We start from the raw sequence: 22,259 nt of genomic DNA, 5'->3' as shown, positions 1-22,259 counted from the left end.
TAAAGGATTAGCCATGATTATCAGATTACCTGCCGCTGTGGTTGCATGCTGGCTAAACCACTCCCTCTCTGCCTGCAGATGGCATGCTAACCACGCCACCTTTCCTCATGCGTTTTCTCAATTTAGCTCAATTTGACATTTTTAATCAATTCATGATTACCAGAGATGGGGACTCGAGTCGCACATATATGGACTCCAGACTCGACTCGGACTCCTCCAAAAATGACTTGCGGACAATAAGAGTCTGCCAAATGGCATCGTGGAAATGATGAAGTGAATAATGCCACAGCCAATGGTTATTTTTCAATTATTTATACGAAAGATATTACTTGATTAAAACACACCCAACGTCGTTTTACGCGCCGCACTATGCGCCTTTTAATTGCAACCATAGCAACACCCTAGCTGTATTTCTTGCAAAGATTACAGTTCCGCATGTTGAGGCCTTTGAGTTTAAATAATTCAGGCTCATCGAGCCAAACAAAATGATTGCAACTAGCAAAATGTGGAGAATTAAAATAAAAGATTCGGGAGCAACCACGTCAAATGTCAAAAGACATTTGAAAACTCATACGGAAAGGTAAGTCAGTTTACCAGCAGGGGAGCTGATCGCGCCGCTGTTCACTGATGCGTAAACGTCGTCATAAAAATGTATTCTTACCGTGAGTCCCGGCAAATGTGGATGCAAGCTAATTGCTATCTTCGTTATGGTCGCAGCACATTCGACACGCGAGGCTCTTAGATTATTTTTTGAAGAGTCCCTGACGCGCAAATGTAGTCTAAAAATGTGTTTATACGGCGGAAGTTGTGTCGAGTAATACCGATTTTGAAAAAAGAAGACTATAGTCACCCCTTTAGATTAAAAAAACACACACACACTTTGAGGCACAGTCGCGCTGTACTGAAATTCATTTTTCAATGCCCTACCCGTAACGTTAACCTGCACACAACCTGAAATTGTGGATTTACGACAGTGACATTATCGGTCCACGCTGCTATATCCCATAGCATTGCTGCTCACTTGGTTACCCTTGGTTAAAGGGAGGTTAAAATAAATAATGTGAACAAATTGCAAAGTGTCTTATTTCCTGGGCAATGAATTCGTTGCATTCTATCGGTATCTGACAATTTATGATCTACAGCATGTCGTGGGTCATTGAGAAAGATAGGACTACTTCAAAGATTTGCGTATACTGAACACATTTGAGATTTCAAAAATATTTAATTTTACAGAGACATTTTTGTATTTCATTTAAAAAAACGTAACACATTACTGTAAGCAATTGACTACTTTTTACATAAAAACTTGATCGAGGCTGTCTGAGATCAGAAGCAAGGAGCAAACCAAAGTCTGCAGAAGAACTGTGGCAAGTTCTCCAACATGCTTGGAACAACCTCCCTGCTGATCGTCTTACAGAACTACAGGACAGCGTTGGCCATCTCAGAGAAGTGATGCAGTTTTAAAACCGAAGGGTGGTCACAAAAAATATTGATTTGATTCAGTTTTTTACTATTCTGCCAAATTCATAAAATGTAATGTAAAATGTATAGTATATTTATTTAGGACCTTTCATTGAATTATTTCTGAAAGAATCTATACAGAATGTTATATAGGTGCCTAAGACTTTTGCACAGTACTGTATTTGCCTACAAGCCAAACGCTTGTTTCTTCATAAAAGAAGACAGCGTTTGGCTTGCAGGTGTGCCACCCTGGACATTTTGAGTTCTGCTTGTATTTGTACTTGGTATCTTAACTTGGCCCCCTACCATTATTTTTTTTCAGATTATTATTCAGAAAACATCACAAAAAATCTATGTTAGTGACTGACTGCAAATGCAATAGTTCTTTACAATAGAATAAGCATTTAGTCAGTAACTTACATGGAAAGAGAAGAGAAGCACTGCTGCATTAAAACAAATTGTTTTAATTGCATTTACAGGTGAGAGAAGTACACAAGCACCACATATTATTATACTAAGCTTGTTCGTATTCGCTGTGCCGTGTTTTATGTTGGTTTCAAAGATTTAAACGTGTTTTGATGGAATAGAAACTCGCCTCCATGGCTAAAGCCAACACGTGGAATAAGTTGGCTGGCTATAGTAATGTTACTGCGGTAATCATAAGTCAGAAGTGCTCAAGCTGCAGATGCACTTATATTAATTAGACTATTTCATTTGTGGTACAATGTATGCATCTGATGTATAAAAGCTATATAATTGAAGTAAAGTGATTCATGTTTGATAATATTGTTTGATGAATAAGGCAACTGATTGAAATAGAAGTAGCACTGCTGTTTTAAAACAAATTGTCCAAATCTCAAATGTGTCGAAAAACATCTTCACGAGGGAAAAGACACCACAGCAGCAAGCTGTTCAGGAAAATCAGACTTTATTTAGCACAAGTGCATTTTCATAAACATGGACCTGGACCGTCATTTTTACACCCATTTTATGCACAGTTACTCCTCCTACAACTCCTCCTCAAACCTCATTGTGGCAAATCACCCACACTGTTCTTATCTTAACTCCTCCCACAACTCCACCCCCCAACAGGTGCAAACATCATTGTGGCAAATCGCCCAAAGTCCTCATGCTCTGCCAACTGTGTACAAAGTTCAGTCATGCTCTGCCAAATCTCTATAAAGTTCAGGGTGCCCCCGCCCTCGCGAACTGCCTCTAGCACACACTTCAGCCATGGTTTTTTCCACATATGGGTCACTTTTCTAAAACGAACTAAGCAGCAGTAATCATTGAAAATATACAGACATACTAAACATTTGATTAATATTCTCTTCTTATATTCTTTTCTAATATACAGACATACTAAACATTTGATTAATATTCTCTTCTAAGTGAGTAAATGTACATTGCATTCTTTGCTCAGTTTTCACTGTGGTTTCTTGCGTTTTCATAATATCAGCTATAATTAATGTTCTAGGTTCATTTGAATTGATAACAAGCAGCAGTTAATCAGTTTGAAACTGTACAGGTTACATATCATACTTTCATATGGATATACTGATACACTTTTAGCATACATCATCGAGAGTTTTGGAGGAACCAGCCTGCTCATCAAGGTTGAGCCTGATTTTGAGGGAGATCTTTTGTTCTGTGAATTTCCCCCTACAGTTTTAATTGCATTTACAGTGATAACTGCTGAAATAAACCCACCTGGCACCTGGATGAACAGTGGGATCATTCAGTGTGTAATACAGGCACATACGTCCAGAATGTAAAGAATTAGTAAGGAATGTTCGCGGGTGAGCCGTGAGAACTGCTAACCATGATAAGTCTGTGGCCGGAGGCATAATAACACCGAATAATAATAATAATTATATATATATATATATATATATATATATAGTGAGGTCCATAAATATTGGGACATCGACACAATCTCATCTTTTTGGCTCTATACACCAGCACAATGGATTTGACAACAAGATGTGCTTTACATGCAGACTTTCAGCTTTAATTTGAGGGTATTTACATCCAAATCAGGTGAACGGTGTAAGAATTACAACAGTTTGTATATGTGCCTCACATTTTTTAAGGGACCAAAAGTAATGGGAACTAACAATAAATCTTTTTAATACTTGGTTGCAAATCCTTTGCAGTCAATTACAGCCTGGAGTCTGGAACGCATAGACATCACCAGACGCTGGGTTTCATCCCTGGTGATGCTCTGCCAGGCCACTACTGCAACTGTCTTCAATTCCTGCTTGTTCTTGGGGCATTTTCCCTTAGGTTTGTCTTCAGCAAGTGAAATGCATTTTCAATCGGATTCAAGTCAGGTGATTGACTTGGCCATTGCATAACATTCCACTTCTTTGCGTTAAAAAACTCTTTGGTATGCTTCGGGTCATTGTCCATCTGCACTGTGAAGCGCCGTCCAATGAGTTCTGAAGCATTTGGCTGAATATGAGCAAATAATATTGCCCGAAACACTTCAGAATTCATCCTGCTACTTTTGTCAGCAGTCACATCATCAATAAATACAAGGGAACCAGTTCCATTGGCAGCCATACATGCCCACGCCATGACACTACCACCACCATGCTTCACTGATGAGGAGGTATGTTTTGGATCATGAGCAGTTCCTTTCCTTCTCTATACTCTTCTCTTCCCATCATTCTGGTACAAGTTGATCTTTGTCTCATCTGTCCATATGATGTTGTTCCAGAACTGTAAAGGCTTTTTTAGATGTTGTTTGGCAAACTCTAATCTGGTCTTCCTGTTTTTGAGGCTCACCAATGGTTTACATATTGTGGTGAACCCTCTGTATTCACTCAGTCTTCTCTTGATTGTTGACTTTGACACACATACACCTACCTCCTGGAGAGTGTTCTTGATCTGGCCAACTGTTGTGAAGGGGTTTTTCTTCACCAGGGAAATAATTCTTCTGTCATCCAGCACAGTTGTTTTCCGGGCCTTTTGGTGTTGCTGAGCTCACCGGTGCATTCTTTCTTTTTAAGAATGTTCCAAACAGTAGATTTGGCCACACCTAATGTTTTTGCTATCTCTCTGATGGGTTTGTTTAGATTTTTCAGCCTAATGATGGCTTGCTTCACTGATAGTGACAGCTCTTTGGATCTCATATTGAGAGTTGACAGCAACAGATTTGAAATGCAAATAGCACACTTGAAATGAACTCTAGACCTTTTATCTGCTCCTTGTAAATGAGATAATGAGGGAATAACACACACCTGGCCATGGAACAGCTGAGCAGCCAATTGTCCCATTACCTTTGGTCCCTTAAAAAGTGGGAGGCACATATAGAAACTGTTGTAATTCCTACACCGTTCACCTGATTTGGATGTAAATACCCTCAAATTTAAGCTGAAAGTCTGCAGTTAAAGCATATCTTGTCGTGTATAGAGCCAAAAAGAGGATAATTGTGTCGATATCATATGTCCAGTACACAAGGTAGGTAGGCCAAGTCTGTAACTGCCATGTCAAGACATTCTACGCCTGTTGAAAGATACAAAATATTTTGGTGAGCATTCTGTATTTTATGTGAGATTACATCTGCAACTTGAATGATATACTTATATATTTAAACAAAACTCAATTTTGACCAAAAAATATTTGAACAGAATTGAACAAACAGATCCACTAGCCTCAGACAATGCATTAAAAGTGACACTTAAGATCTGGCAGGTTATCCACAGACTAGTGATGGGAATAGTCAGGGATCCATGGGCCCAAAAGCTCAAGAAAATGGGTTGAACCTGACATGGCACGCTTTTTTCCATTATTATCATCTTTACTTTGTTAGTAATCAATTATGCCCAGCCAACGTGTCATTCTTTGCAGAAAACATAGTCATTCCACAGTAAAGATTATTAAAGTCAACCCAAAATCAATGAATCTGTAGTGATTTTATTACCCATACGCCCAAAATTCCTCAAGACATCTGTTTAATTTTAACAAAACCCTGTACCCCAAAGAAAATACTTTTAACAAAAGAAATTCAAAACAACAAATTTTGGATTTTAATTACAAAATATACAAAGGATGACAAGCCAACAGTTATATGGCACTTACATATAACGATAATTGCCTATAACCTACAACCGTGACGCCAAGACAGAACTCTTCACTGGCATCAGTCAGCAGCCAGTGGCCATGGAGAAATACTTGCAAGCTCTTCCAGTTCTGACAGCAGTTTCAGAGCAGACAAAGGCTATGGCACACCTGGATATGGATGACACCAAACACCATGAGGACTCAACAGCCAAGGAACAAAGGAGGTAGAAAGTGGTAGGAAAATAACATGTCATCAACAACCACATGATCAATTCATTCACATGTGATGAACAGGAGCTGATGAACGTTTCAACAGGCCACAAATCTGCATCTGCAGACTAGATGAACACCCGTGAAAAAGGACTAGAGCCACTGGCTGCAGTAAGAAAAACAGACAGTGAGAAAATAGCCCCAATACAACTTGCCACATTTGCAGCAAAGCCAAAAAAGTCACTGTCCATGGCACTCAAAGCTAAGAAGGTCTACGAGGGAGAGTGCAGTTGTCCGAAACCTGTACTTTGTGCGGGACTTGGATGAAGACAAGAAGGTGGAGGACTTCACTTATGAGTGGACAAGTTGCCCAGCCTTCCTGTTTGAGCCAGATCCGTCCCTTGACCAAGGTTATGCCATGCGTGAAGGGAATAAGGTTGACTACTTGGCTGCAATCAAGACATCCCTTGGCAGTTCACAGAGGGAAGTGGGCAGACTGCATTCATCCAGCGTCACCAACATCTTGGTAGCAGCATCTTCCATGAACTGCAAGTAAATTACCTGAAGCAGCTCCTAAGTAGTATCCCTATATAGTCACAACTGTGACTGCAACCTGTGCGGGGAAAAATGTCCTTTTTAACATGCACAAATAAGATATCACAGGTGAGCATTGTCTGATGAAACAGATCCAGTAAAAACACAACAATAGCTATTCTTCTATTTAACTTTCGTATTTATTTGCAAAGAAATGACAGAAAGTGAGAAAGCTTACCGGCTTTCTGATTTGAATCAGACATAGTAAGACTCTTATACACACTTTTCCAGAAGGGGGGGCTTTACCAAAACAAAAGACATGAAGCTGGCCACAAACATTTATCAGTATTTTGTCTTCCGAATACCCCTTGTTGACCTTGCTGTAAGACCGGAATGTGCTAGCTGAGAGGAAGAGACATTAAGGTGAAAGGCTGTCTGTCTGCTGGAGAGAGACAGAGAAAGACTCATAGTAAGCACTTAATTCTGAAAGTGGTCTAATAGTAATAAGGATTATCACTAAAAGGTTATTTGTAATCATGTGATTGTCTTTATGTTAACACACATTGTCAGTTAAGAATCGATTCAGAAAATTACCCTTACAAAACACTTTGTTGATGATCGATATGATGTCTCCCCAGCTGAAAGTCTGAAAGGTGAGGAACGAGAGACCGATTTAGTAAAGGCTGTTGGTAAAAGAACACCTGCTAGCATGCACATCTTGTTGTCGTTCTAGCTCACCCGCGGTGACTGCTGCTGTGACACTGGCACATTTGGTCTGGCTTGCTGGACATGTTTTTGTAGTCTGTGAACATGGTCCAGTACCAGTGGCTACACACTCAAAACAATCCAGTGGGTATGCTAAAACATATTTGGAATAAAACACATTTAAGAATATGCAGTTGCAGACCCTTCTCAGGTAAGGTTCATTTCCATGTCACTCTATTTAAAATCAGCATGCAAAAATGACATGAAAAACCAAGTAGCCAATCTACATTTAGCACAAGACTAGCCTAAAGGCTTCTCAGTTTTCACAAACTGAGTGGGTGAATATTTGAGAAGGGCTGAACTAAACTAAAATGAACTAAAACTAAACTAAATCCCACATGCCATTAATGACAATTTCAGTTTATATTATTGCTTGTCTCAGAATGTTACGCCATTTCTCTTTGGGCCAATCGATGTGTTCCGTGGCAAATTTTAACCGATTCGGCGCACGCCGTTTTTTCAACAATAGTGCTTTACCGGGGCTCCTTGCTGATAGCTTAGCTTCAATCAAACGTCTTCTGACTCTAATAACACTTAAACTTAATTGTAGATCATCTTTGATCTTTCTTGAGCTGATGAATGGCTGAATATTTGCCATTGTGACTATTCTTCGATCCGTTTTAACAGTAGTTGCTTGTTTTCTTCCGCATGTTTTGTTTTTGTGTTGCCATTTTAAAGCATGAGATCATTTTAGCTGAGCATCCTATAATTTGCTGCACTTCTTTATACGTTTTCCTCTCTCTAATCAACTTTTTAATGAAATGACGTTGTTCCTCCGTACAATGTTTGGAACGGCCCATTTTACTTAGCAATTCAGAAGGAAATACATTTTATAACAATGTGTGAAACATTTGCTTCCCTTCTTCCTTAATAAAGGACAATTAATGACACCTGTTTTTTCACAGAATGAATGAATTCTCTAATTAAACTCCACATTGCTATTATTTTGAATATGCTTCTTTCAATGAATGAGTCAATTACTCAGAACAAGCAGCGTGCATGTCATGACAGTTGGGTCTGTTGTTTTTCTATTACACTACTACATCTACAAGTAAATTATTTGCCATGCATAAATATCACTACTACTAATAACAGTGGTTCATCAGGTTACTGATGTTGTACTGCTATTTTTTTAACGCAACTGTACAATAATGTTTGGACAAACTTCTTCAGGTTGGCTTGAAAAGCCCCTTCCATTTTAATTGTCAACGTAGATCACCGTTCGATTTTAATCTGGAGCAGGAGGGTTGATCTTTAAGCTCGATATGCAAGCAGGACAGTGAGTTATTTAGAATTTCCTGTTAGGTGACGTTATGTATGTACTTTAGCTTGTTTGTAATAGGCGTTGGCCTTAAATTTTGCATTTACTGTAGTAACTCATTTTTAAATGTGTTATAATTTCACTATGTATTGGATAACTGGATAATGGCATTCCTTAGGACTCTAGCTAGGTTTTCCTATAGCATAATGCAGATGCAGACAGTCATAGCTCCTGATTTTTTGCATAAAAATATTATAATAAATCATCTTTTGAATGATGCTTAAACTTACCTTTCATTTAAAAATTAAAAAGTAAGAGTATGTTAATAAACCAAAATTATTGGGTTTCAACACTGTAATTACATTTACAAATAAAGTGATAATTATTATTATTAAGTCGGAGACGCAGATTAAGACTCGTCCTAGGCTAAATTCAGTTGGAGATTCTCCATACAAAGCTGCATTTAGTCCAGGATTGAGCTTAATCTGTGTCCATGTAACAGGCCCCTGGTTTGGTATTGACCCCCATTTTATATTACAGAATGGTTACTTATTTCATCTTATTTAATGATATATCAATGGCCTACCACACTAGACCTGGGGTTTTGGCAAAGCCTTTCCCTTACCTCCTTGAGAAAAGCTTTGCAAAAATGTTGGCAGTTCATTGATATATGAATAAATGTATGAAATAACCAGTTTTTGTGTGTGTGCCCTTTAATACTGTTTCTTCAGTTGTCATACACGTGATGTCATATACAAAATGTCATCTACACTTCTGGTTTCTATAACTTCAACTTCAATAATTTCTATAGGCATACTGTTGTTTAAGCTGCACCATTCTGGAGACCTGAGACTTGACTCAGATTTGCATTTGATGGCTTGTGAACATGTCTCTTGCACACAAGATTTCACCACCTCTTCTGTTATTTCAAGACCAAGGAAAATCAGCGATATAAAACTGTTGTTCGACTTCGCTACCATTTAGCAGATGATCTTATCCATAGTGACAAATCCCAAGAGAGAAAGTACAAGACATGCAGACTGCTGACAACTACCCTATTGAATATTAAACAGAGTTACTCAAAGTTATATTATTATATAAACTGGGTCTCATAATTCATGAGATAACATAATTTATATTCATCATATGAAGTTGGTACAAAAGCCTTATTTATTTGACAAATAAAATGACAATCAGAAAAATGTATACACACTTTTTTAGCCATCCCTGAGAATGTATAAATTTTATGGAAACGCTAAATGTGTGTGACACCCACACAATAGCTGATATTAAATAAATTGTCCTTAACATTGACAAACTAAGTAAAAGCAAGATTTTTGCTTTTTATTTCTCTTCACAGTGAGATGAATGGGTGAATGTATCAATCACTAAAATGAACTTGCCAAACTGAGTTTGTGAAGGAAAGGAACATTTACAGTACATTTACCTGTATGGTAAATTTGAGGGCGAATGTTGATTGGATCTAGGCCATTGTGTTTGTCCCAAAAGGGTGCGGTAATGATACTGCTGCTGCTTCGGTACGTACATAATTTCTTTCTTTTTTTTTTTCTTCATATACATACATATACACACACCTATGTATACGTACATGTATATATACACATAAATGTGGAAACAAAAGACACATACACAACGAGACAAAAAATGGGGAAAAAATGACAGAACAAAACAAACAGCCCAGCTATTCAGTTTCAGACTATTTTCAAAACAGGCGTGAAAGGGCTGAGAGACCCACTCCTGCCATCTTTGGGATTATCCCTGGCAAAAACATGGAGGCTGCTTGTCCCACAGTATCCAAAATAACAGAAAAAGGTGAAGGGGACTTCTCATTTTGAACCTTCTCCTTCTTCAGGGAAGAAATTTCAGCTTCAATGAGCTTTGCCCGCTCATCAAAGCCTTGCTTCATGAGCTCCTGCTGTTCCTGAAATGACAACAAACAAAACCACACTCAAAGACCTTAACTTGGAAAATGGAAAAGTGCTTATGTCACATCCCAAAAGCTTGAGGCAGCACGATGCTCCGTACTAAGCAAGACGACGAAGAATTGGACTCTCTTCCATTGCCCAAAGAATAGCTCAGGGGTATATCAATGACACATCTTGTGTTTAAACTGCTTGGTATTCCCCTTTAAGAGTGCATGGTGTTTTGGCACTGCACTGGCACATAATAAACAGGTTGAATATATCAGTGGGATTTTGTATTGATAGTGCACAAACTGCCCTGACAGGAAGGATGGTTTGGCATTCCTGGGGCTAAGAACAGGAGTAAATTGTCAAAGATCTTAAACATGGCTGGGAAGATCGAAGGGAAACCACAGAGTCAGCTTTCTGTAATATACGTACAGTATGTGTTATGTGACAGGCAGAAAGTCCAGTAAATCATTTCTTTAATCTGACCAGCTCCCTTCTGGGAGGTGGCATAGGGTACCCAGGGCCAGAAGGAATATTATTAAGAACTATTTTATCCCACATGCAAAATTCAATTTCTTTGAATAATTCTATGTGTTAATACCTACCCTGTCACCCCTGCATCTTGATAATTTGTCAACTTGAATTTGAAGCGGTTACAGTATGTTGTGGTTTGTGTCGTTTTGGGGATTATGCTGTGTTTATATTTGTGTGGTTGTTGCCACCATTTGTATATAGAAACCAGAGACGAGCTCCTCCAAGCAAGGAGTGTGCTGGTACTAAGAAGTACAGCCAGAATGTATGTTGGTGCACAGTAAACTTTCATTCTTTCATTATCCTAACCCGCTTATCCTGAACAGGGTCGCAGGGGGGCTGGAGCCTATCCCAGCATACATTGGGCGAAAGTCAGGAATACACCCTGGACAGGTCGCTAGTCCATGACAGGGCACACACACCATTCACTCACACACTCATACCTACGGGCAATTTAGACTCTCCAATCAGCCTAACCTGCATGTCTTTGGACTGTGGGAGGAAACCGGAGTACCCGAAGGAAACCCATGCAGACACAAGAAGAACATGCAAACTCCGCACAGAGAGGCCCTGGCCAACAGGGATTCGAACCCAGGACCTCCTTGCTGTGAGGCGGCAGTGCTACCCACTGCACCATCCGTGCCGCCCCACAGAAAACTTATGAGTGTTACATCAACTGTAAATGTGGTGTCCTTTGGACTCGAGCTATTTTAAAGCTCACCTTAAAATCAGCAAGCAATTTCAACCCAAAAAAAAAAAAAAAAGAAGTGAGGTGTGTGAACTGTATTTGACTACTATACTTAGTTACTTTTTGAACTGAAGTACTAGTTTAGAGGCAATCATGCACTTTGTAAACCTACAGGGCATCTGTGATAGAGGAGTTGGTTACAGGTCTACAAGCTAGTTGAGTCCAAATCCCCACAGAATCTACCTTCAGTTTGCCATTCAGGGTCATTTCAAACTCCTTGGCAGCATTCTTCCTGTCCTCCTCCATCTTCCTCTCCAGCTGTGCCATGTTCTCAATGAAGGTTCGCTCCTGGTCCTCCATCTGCTTCTTCAAGATCTTTCTCTGCTCCTCAGAAGCTCGTCTTTCTTGCTCCATGGCCCCCATTCTCACTCGATTTTCTGGAGGATGAAGCACGGCTATGTCAGCTCAACAGCATTAATCAGGAGTCAATTAAAGCAATTTGCACAAGGAAAGGCCAGAGCTCAGGGGTCTTGTAGGGGTTCTGGAAATCCACCCGATTTGACTGTTTTTCTATGTTTTGTTACTCACCACTTAATTTATCGTACATGGCAGACCAGAAAAAACAGCTGTAAATTATGCCAATACAGTACACAACACATTTGTTGGCTAAATGTCATCAAGGATCCAAGGTATCAGATGAGCCTCAACCCATTGTGCTGCTGTCAGATATGCTGTAGATGGTAAAAGGGTTATTTCTATTGACTCATTTTTTCTGTGGAACTCAATGGAAAGTGTATCTGTAAAAAACTGGCACAGTTGTTTGAGGCTGGTTTGATACCCCGGACCTATGATGACTAAAAGCCATTTAGCTAACAAATGTGTCCCATACTGTGTCAGCATAATCTTGCTGAATCGCAAGGGGCATTGGAATCACCAAAAACTCTTGTTCCTTACGACTTGGCTGCCTGTCATTACGAAAAAACTGAAGACTGAAGGAATATAAATAATAGTCAGCCATCTGGTTCATAGTAATCTGTTGTATATTGCAAAAGGATGTTACACCAGAGGAAAATATTTAGAATGCGATCGGGAGAAGGCATTGAGTGAATCCTTTGTGACATCACCTTCTTCCTTCCGTTGTGCTTTAGTCAGAGATTGGTCAGCAGTCATTATGGCTTGTCCAACAGATTTCTTCTTCTCCAGGTATTCCTTTAGACTTTCCTCGTCCTGTAACCCAGCACTCATATTACACAAACAGTGAGAACATTAATATAAAACCAATCCAATCTACTTAAAAGTGCAGGGCTGTCTGTGTACTACAATATACACTCAGTGAGCACTTTATTAGGTATTTATTAGACTTCTACTGCTGTAGCCTGTCCACTTAGGGTTATGATGCGTTGTGTGTTCAGAGATGCTCTTCTGCATACCGCTGTTGTAATGTGTGGTTATTTGCGTTACTGTCGCCTTCCTGTCAGCTGGGACCAGTCTGGCCATTCTCCTCTGAATGCTCTCGTTAACAAGGCATTTCTGTCTACAGAACTGCTGCTCACTGTATTTTTGGGGCGATTTTGCAAACTGTAGAGACTGTCATGCATGAAAACCCCAGGAGATCAACCGTTTCTGAGATACTTAAATCACCCTGTCTACCAACAACAATCATTTCACGGTCAAAATCACTGAGATCACATTTTGTCCCCCATTCTGTTGGTTGACATGAACATTACCTGAAGCTCCTCACCCGTATCTACATGACTGTATGCATTGCACTGCTCCCACACAATTGGTTAATTAGATAATCGCATAAATAAGCAGGTGTAATAAAGTAAAAATGTTCCTAATAAAGTGCTCGATGAGTGTATGTTTATGCTAGACAATAAATCACATGAATCAAACGTCCTCCTGTTTACATTGTCCAGAGTACGTACCTTTATTCCTCTCCCCTCAGCTGATCTGTATTTTGAGATTAAGTTATTTAAATCGTTGCGGTACCGCTCGTATCCTCCAACTGACGTGTATTGTCCAGATGCAATATTTTCCTCCAGTGGCCTGAATATGCGTTTGATGATAGACTCACAGGCCTTCTTTGATTCAACGACATTCTTCTCGCAGATTGCCTTATACTCTACCTGCATCAGTTCCTACAAAAGGGGAGAAAGGAGGCAGATCAGGATAAGACACAGACTATGCACCAAGTGATTCACCTCAGCCCTGAGCTATGGGCTGCATCTGAAATCGCATACTATCTTACTGTAAAAATACTACAATGTCAAAGTATCCAAACATTGGCCACTATTCTGGCATGAGTATCCCGAATTGTAGTGATGGCAAACAGTTGGGACCAACTGCATTCCTTTACCATTAGCTTAAGTTGGCTTTTCTGATCCTCGTCCTTGAAGCAGAGGCCCATGAAGATCTTGACAGCCTGTTCCTCAACTGTGCCGTGTACGTCTGACAACTCCTCCAGTGTCTCGGTGGGGAAAGCGACCCAGCTGTCCATACACTCCTTGTAGAACTTCATGGCCTTGACTATTGCATTGGAGTTCTCAATCTGGGCCAGAGCTACAACTGCATTTTCCAGGCAGGGGATCTGGCCTCTGCAGATGGCGTCCACGTACATCTTTGCAAGGCTCCCCAGCACTGCAAGACACAGTGATGGGTCTGTTTACAGGGTGCTAAGCATGCCAGTGTGTGGCCTAGCATCCATCATGCTTAAAGGCCCGCTCAGTAATCTCAATTTCGGTCACTTTTAAATGAAGATTACATGGACAACAATTAAATACCTAGGTGGATCATCCTACACATAGTGTTGCACTGGGGTCTTGGTAACCTGGGCAACAACTTTGCTTGGCCCACTGAACTCAATGATACTGAGCCTTTGTTACTGTTGCAGTTCACACTGTGGCTGTGGCAATGCCAAGTACATATGAGGTAAGTCATATGTCATATTATCATTATTTATTATTGTACCATATATTTGTCTTCATGCTCAGCCATTAGCATTATATTATAAACCAAAATGACTGAGTGGGCCTCTAGCCTAACTTTCAGCTGATAACAGAACTACTTCATTTCCATGATGGCTGAACTGAATGACTCAAAGAATAAATGGATGATAAAAGGGCGGTTGGTCAGTAGTACTCACTTCTGCCCGTCATATTGTAGCCTCCTTTCATGGTTTTGGTCTTGGCTTCACCATAGATGTAATCGCAGAAGCTTGTGGCTTGCTGCACGAAGGAAGGTTCCAGCTTTTCGTCACTCAGCTCATCCATGAGCTTCATGTTCTCAGCGCTGGTGGGGCAGTCGAAGACAAAGCACTTCCGCTTGGGGAAGTAGTTCCGCAGGCAGTTCCGCGGCATGTTGAACTGCATTACTTGCTTCCCATGGCCTTCCCGAGGTAAAAACAAAAAACAAAACAACCCCTTTGGTTTAGCTTGTGGCGTGATCAAGTAACTTCATTAGGCTACTTTCAAACAGACGTTTCAAACTGAACTGGAATTCTTGTCCATTTAACTGCACCCTGGGCCACAGCTATGAATTCCCCCAAAAAACGTATCGGGCCCTCCCCAATGTATTCTGTAACAAATTAAAAATGGTTACACCCCGTTTCCTGGGAAAGAAATGTCGGAGTTCATTTAAACCAGGCCCTCCCAGCAGGAGGCTGCCAACTCGCCGGCTCTGATGCAGTGTCGATGTCGCACCCTTCCCTCCCATCATACGGCCGGGAGTACACCAGGTATCCGTGAAATAACGTGTCCAAAACATCATACAGACCAATGGCATTAACGGAGAGGATTTATCATGCTCCTGGTTGGTTCAGCATTAAGTGCTCGGAGCCAACGGCTGACCATACTTATTCATTGATCCATTCTTCATGAGTTGCTAGGCTGGCCTTCTGGCCACCTCGTGATCTGCACTGTGTGCTGAACTATAGTTATTTCAACCAAAGTGACAAAGTGTTTAATAAATCTTAAGTGGAGGGACAGTAACTAAACACTGAAACCCTTAAAAAGTAGGACTGTAGTGTACATATCTTTTGGGTACATAACTCATGTACCCAAAAGATATTCCTCCCAACAGAAAGACTACAGTTTTTAAATTGAAACTGAGGGATGAATAATTGTGCATGCATACTGCATGTATATTCAATCTGCAATCTTGACAGCCAATTTTCTCTGCTATCATCCTTACCAGCCCTCAGCTTGAGAGCATTGTCCAGGTATTCATCAGCGGTTATGGGCTTCCCTTCATATTCTAGCTGTAAGGTGAAATCCCGAACTGTCCAGACAAAGGAGGGAAAGAAGCGCATGAACTCGGTCGTTTCATCACCGTCCTCATCCTCGGCCTGGGATTTCACCTTGATATGTTCCGTCAACTCTGTCACATAGCTGCACATTCAGTGATTCAAGGAAGAATAAACTAAAACCGAGGTATGCTTCCTAAGTTCCTAAATTCAGTTTTATGACAGTGAATTTTCTAAATGAAAAGAATTAAGGTATGAATTCAAATAAAAAATATGCTGAAGGCATACTATGCAGGATTTGTACTTTATAAATATCATAGAACAAACAGGCTCAGTCATTACTATGATTCACTGGCAACCTATGTCTGGGTTCACTTCTGTCCAATAGCTTCCTTGCTTCTAAAAACTCCTTGGGCCTCTTCTGGGTGTGGCCTATTGTGCATTTGTCCAATACACTAACCTTCGACACTCGATAGAATGAGGTGGTGGGGGGGGGGGTGTGGAAAGGGAATACTAAAGCTGATGTTCTGCAAATCATATTTCTTAGCTCTTGGCACAAGGTCTTCTGCAATGGAGAGACGTGGTTGCGAATGGGGCGCAGACGTATGTAAACACAGAAGCGAGAAATTCTGCATGGTCTCCATTAAGTATTTTTTGATGCATACCACCAAATTTTATTTGAATAAGAAATTTGATTTAAGAGCTGACAACATGCTGCACGAAAGGAGTAGAAGAGCCCCCGGAAAAGGATACTGAAGCTGCTGTAAGGCATTGTTGTCGATGATCCCAATGCTGTTGTACACCAGTGCGCTGCTCAGGAGGACTGCCAGGGAAAAGATCCAGTTGTCGTTCTTTGGATCCCCCTGCGTATATAAAAATGAAGAGCCTAAGCGTCAGACTTTGCACTCTGTCTCTGCGAGTTTTGTTTGGCTAGGTAAGCTGTTTATCATTCATTTGCGTTGTGCTGTATAACAGTTTAGATACAAATATGATCCATTAAATCAGATTAATCAAATAGGCCCTAGTCCTTATCCTTTGTTGCACTGTTAGCACTTGAAATTGTACTTCCCTCCTGGGTCTTTCGGCTTGGCTTTGCAGAACTGCTTTAATTCAGACAAATTCATTGGTTTGGTATGCCGTGATCAAAGTAAATCTCCAAAAAGCCCCAAGCCGTTTGGGATAATGTTCTGTGGACAGATGAATCAAAAGCAGAACCTTTTGAATGATATGGGTCCCATTTTGGCATAAAGCAAACACAGCATTTCACAGGAACATCATACCAGAGTCAAACTTGTTGATGTTAGTGTGACGGTGTGTGGATGACTTTTAATTAAATCAGTGAAACAACAGTTTAAAAAAAAAAAGCTTTTTGTTTCCCTTTGTCTAATATTACATATTTTCTGAAGATCAGAAATCATTCATTTATATGTTATATTCACATTGTTTCTGAAAAAAAAAAAAAAAAAAAAAAAAAAGATACGTTTCTCCATGGGGACAATGCATGATTAAGTGAACTATAACACAACATTTTTTATGCCTATTCATAACTTTATGATCTGTCTATTCATGTTGGAGACAGAAAACAATGAATCACCCACCTTCTCCACATCCCCCAGCCCTTCAGTGTCCAACAACACCAGGGTGTGGTCCGCTTTTGTTGGGTGAGGAACACACCACATCCAGATGCCCTTGGTCTTTGCCTGTACGGTGGGTCCCAGGTCAAATCCTTAAGTGGTACAAAGGGCAGAACTAAGTACAGGGTTGAACCAGTTATTTATAACAAAAATACACTGCCTGGCCAAAATAAAAGTTGCCATTTGGATTTTAATAAGCAAATACTAGCCTATGATTGAATAATCACTGCAGTGGTTAACATATTTCAGTTGACAACAATTCATTTAACCCTGACTGATGCAGTGAGTAGCTTCTTATTTCTTAAACAACAGTGTCTGAAGATGTATCCTGTGGTCATGGGAAATATGTTACTGTGTTTCAGAAGGGTCAAATTATTGGCCTGCATCAAGCAAAGAAAACAGAGATAGGAGAAATGACTGGAATCGGGTTAAGAACTGTCCAGCACATTATTAAATCCTGGAACGATAGTGGTGAACTGTCAATTTCGTGGATGAAATGTGGTCGGAATAAATAAACAGTATTTAAACAGTAGTCAACTGTTAAATAGTGAAAGGAAGAGTATTTCCACACGCACACCGCAACGAGAACTCACAGGATTGGGACTAAACAGCTGCGTGGCCACAAGAAAACCACTTGTTAGTGAGGCTAATCTGAAAAAAAGGCTTCAGTTTGCTTGGGAGCATAAAGGTTGGACCCTGGAGCAATGGAAAAGGGTCATGTGATCTGATGAGTCCAGATCTACCCCATTCCAGAGCGATGGGCACTCAGGGTAAGAAGGGAAGCGCATGAAGCGATGCACCCACTGTCCAAGCATCTGGAGGCAGTGTTATGATCTGGGGTTCATTCAGTCAGTCAGGTCAAGGCTCAGCAATGTCATGTGGCAATAAAATTAAGTCTGCTGAGTACCTGAATGTACTGAATGACCAGGTTATCACATCAATAATCTTCCCTGATGCCATGAAATTATTCCAGGATGACAATTCTGGAATTCCTCAGGCTCAAATTGTGAATGAATGGTTCAGGGAGCATGAGGAATCATTTTCACACATGAATTGGCCACCATGAGTTCTGACCTTAACCCAATTGTTTTTTCTTTGTTTGGAAACTTTTCTTCCCTCTTTATGACACTTTGGGTTACTTACTTTCCTTAGCCTTTTAAAAAGATTGTTGTGGTCTTCGATGTAAATGAATAAGCATGTGCATGTTATGTACTGTAGGGAACATTTAGTGATGGTGGTACTATTTCTAATGGAAAATTCTCACCCTTCTCATCCTTCGTCTTCCCAGCCAGCTTGTTCATCAGGTATGATTTCCCAGTGCGGTACAGACCCACTACTGCCACAACCACCACAAGCTGATCGATCTGGTTCAGGATCTCTACAGCCTTCGTCTGGAGAAGCAGGTTCCCGTGCTCGTCATTTTGAATCAGACACTCCGGCTGAGCCATTAAGATTTTGCCACTTGACATGATGCTCTGCACAAACACACAAGAACACAAAAATAAATCAAGTCAATTCTTCATAACCATACAAACACGTCTTAAAGTATACTTGTGTATTGCAAATTGGCTGAGATTTTGTAAATAAAACAATGAAAAAAAGAAGAGGGCAAAAAATACAAGAGAGCAGGTGTATGTATTCGTCTCAATAAACAATTCTTTTAACTGCTGTTTTGTTAATGATGGAGCAATTATGGTTACATTGGCTCAGGAGCTAAGAGCAGTTGTCTGGCAGGCGGAGGGTTGCCGGGTGCCGGTTCGATCCCGCCCTGGTTGTGTCAAAATGTCTCAGAGCAAGACCCCTAACCCCCAAATGCTCCTGACAAGCTTTGTGGTGCCTTGCATGGCAGCCAATTGCCATTGGTATGTGAGGGTGAGTATGAATGAGAAACATCAATTGTACAGTGCTATATAAATGCCAACCATTTACATACAGTTCAATATCCTTTAGAGTTAATAAAAATCGGCCCTTTTTATTTTTCATTCTTATTCATCCCTTCACGTTTAGGCACCCAGTGCGCATGCTCTAGTACCAAAAAAGGGCCAATAGTCAAACACGGCATGTGTTCAATAGTAGGCAATTGCCCGATTAGGGGTTGCCAACCCATTTTGTGAACGCACTTCTGGACTACAATGATTCTATAAAATAATGAGCTTGAACTCCGAGAGTGCTGCGGTCACTTGAGCATCCACATCGAACTGATTAGTAAATAAATAAACTAATAAATCCTGGCTACTTAAAAATGTTCTTTATTATTTTTAAGCAGCATAACATACATTGTAAAGAAGAACAAAAGCAACAATAAGAAGCTTTCAGCGTGCAAACGTATGTACGCCAGTGTACGCCCGATACTCGGCGATTAAATAAAATAGCCTATATTTAATAAAATCAAGAGAGAAAACATACAATAAATGCATCTCCTACCGTTTGGCGACTTCTTTCACTTACAAGCAGACACCAATACTGTGCTGTCCAATAACTTCCCTGCGGATAGCAGTTTTAGTTCCAATTTCGGTTTCCGGGTGTCGTTCTGCTCTTTAAATGGTGTGCAGCTGAGGTGTGTTATGGTGCGTATACTTGTGGGCGTGGTTGTGCCGCCCATTTCAGGGCAGCATGGCGTTTGGGCCATACTGAAATTGTAAATGGAAATGAAAGTAGCCGCGTTTAATTGTAGGATTTTGGGGGACTGAGCCTTGAATTGTTGTTACATCGATATTTTCTGCTGTTTCTGTAAGAAATGGGAATGTAAGGTTTTGAGCAATCTGTCCCACAGGTTCATTTTATTTTTCCACCGCTTAAAAATGACAAAGCTTAATTATTTGTTACAGCTTAGTTATTTCATCATCTCGTACATATAATGAATGTGTATGCTACATGAGTGACATGATCTCTACATCACTTAAAGTTATTGCACACATAAGGATGAACCTACAGCAGGGTTATGACCTGTACCATCCAATGAGTTTGGAGGGATTTGGTGAACTTGAGCAGATAAGATGTACTTATAAAGTGCCATCATTTCTACATGATGAAACCTAAATCTAACATTGTGGAGTGCAGAGTGAAATACAGAAAATATACAAACCTCAAGGTAAATAAGGAAACATATGGAAACTTTCTGAAAAAATGAAGTTGAACATATCTATGATGTTACACCTAATTCGGAAGGAAATTAATTGCGCAGGCAAAACTGCTCAGACAAATGTCAAATGTATTAGTTGAATTCTGATAATTTTACAAAGAGACCATTTCCAAAAACTGGTATAGAGAAATTCTTATTTTTGTATGTTGTATAAATCCTACAAAGTATAAGTATGTATAAACTGTGTTTTAATTAATTAAGACAATGTGCTGAAATATTCAGACTGCAGCTTGTGACAAGTTGATAAGGGGAGGCTGGGTTTTAGGGTTCAAAATACAATGGGCAAAAGGTCATGTGGACTGAGGAAGATAGATATTCAAGTGGGGGGAATAACATGTTTACGAGAAAAGATACACCTTACAAAGCAGAAAAGATAAGGTATGAAATCAAGCCCTGGCTTCTGTGTATTTAATGTGTTCACACCAACCCAGCTCCCTGATGAGCAATCAATATGATGAACATACCTTTTGGTGGTAAACATCTTTAGAAACCCTAACATTGTACCTTGGACATTGCAAGACTGGTGAATGCTTACACAGCTTAAAATTATGTCATGTGTTTAGTGAAGTGACAGGCAGTCCCTCCTCTTGCATTTTGGGGAAAGTGTCGGTAAGCACATACCCCCATTCTTTATTGGCTTGCAAGTAACGAATAAAGTCTTAAAATACTCGGATTGTGTTGAACTGAGTTCTCCACCCTCTGCTGAAATAGGAATAAGAGGATATTTCCACAACACTGGCTATCATTAAAATGAACAAGGAATGATAATGATAACTAAGGAAGTAATGCATGGACTGTGAAAGGAAAGTTTTATAATGAGATTCCTCATAAAACTCATTCACGCATCTCCAAGCGTGTCACTTAAGCATAACTCTATACACAACTTATCTTTTGAAAGTAAGAAATTTGTAATTTTGTAATTTTGAGTGACAGGATCTCTACAACACTTTACAAGTTCTTGCACACATAAGGATGAACCTACAGCAGGGCTATGACCTGTACTGTCCAATGAGTTTGGAGGGATTTGGTGAACTTGAGCAGATAACATTGTGGAGTGCAGAGCGAACACAGAAAATATATATTCTTGTCCCAAATGTTAAGGTAAATTAGGAAATATACAGAAACTTCATGAAAAAATGAAGTTGAACCTATCTATAACTGTTACACCTAATCCTGAAGGAAATTAATTACGCAGGAAAAACTGCTCATAAAAATTACCTTTATCAGCTGAATTCTGATCCTTTTACAAACAGACAATTTTTTATTTATTTTTATTATTTAATGTTTATTTAACAGGGACATGCATACAATGCATACAACATTGCTTTATATATAAAATGCAAAGTCAATGCCATGCATACAGGTTTCTAGCCATGGCTAATTTGCAACCCCTGTCCCAGGCCAGGCTTTTAAAAGTTAAAACAGGAAGTACAGAAGCATTTAACTTCAAATAATACCAAAATGTTAAAAAGCAGTACAGATAAAAGACTAAAATAAGGACAAGTGGTAAAATAAGGGCAAAGACAAAAAATAAAAATGTTAATAATACATCAAATCAATGTTCACAGACTGGCTTCAGTTTCAGCCATTGTTTTGCATGTATGTTAACCTTGAGCTCTGTCAATTTTTTAATTTCAGATGGTGATGCGTTCCACACCTCTTCCTGAGAAGAATGACTGACCAAATGTTGTTCTGTGTTTTGCTACTCTGCAATTTCCACTTCTTGCACCTCTAGTTCTAATTCCACTGTTTTTTTTGTTTACCAATTGAGTATTTCTGGGGCAAGGTTGT

At 39.8% G+C, this 22,259-nt stretch overlaps 1 protein-coding gene across 3 annotated transcripts; it reads right to left on the bottom strand.

The window, feature by feature from the left end:
- Positions 1–9,814: 9,814 nt before the first annotated feature.
- On the bottom strand, positions 9,815–19,854 carry LOC133126365 (guanylate-binding protein 1-like). 3 transcript variants are annotated; one of them, XM_061238539.1, is made up of 11 exons: positions 19,751–19,854; positions 18,591–18,801; positions 17,291–17,418; positions 16,446–16,555; positions 15,641–15,837; positions 14,595–14,837; positions 13,809–14,089; positions 13,378–13,590; positions 12,574–12,676; positions 11,693–11,886; positions 9,815–10,241 (listed from the first exon to the last, which is right to left on the bottom strand). In XM_061238539.1, the coding sequence occupies exons 2-11, from the start codon at positions 18,793–18,795 to the stop codon at positions 10,023–10,025; spliced, it is 1,893 nt and encodes a 630-aa protein (XP_061094523.1). In that variant the 5' UTR covers positions 18,796–18,801; positions 19,751–19,854; the 3' UTR covers positions 9,815–10,022. The 3 variants fall into 3 exon arrangements, with proteins under 3 accessions (XP_061094523.1, XP_061094539.1, XP_061094532.1); XM_061238555.1 differs by having other exon boundaries at positions 19,775–19,854; XM_061238548.1 differs by having other exon boundaries at positions 19,733–19,847.
- Positions 19,855–22,259: the final 2,405 nt, after the last annotated feature.

Source organism: Conger conger, chromosome 1, assembly GCF_963514075.1.
Source record: "Conger conger chromosome 1, fConCon1.1, whole genome shotgun sequence".
Classification (NCBI taxonomy): Eukaryota; Metazoa; Chordata; class Actinopteri; order Anguilliformes; family Congridae; genus Conger; species Conger conger.
This window is presented reverse-complemented; position numbering and strand designations above follow the sequence as displayed.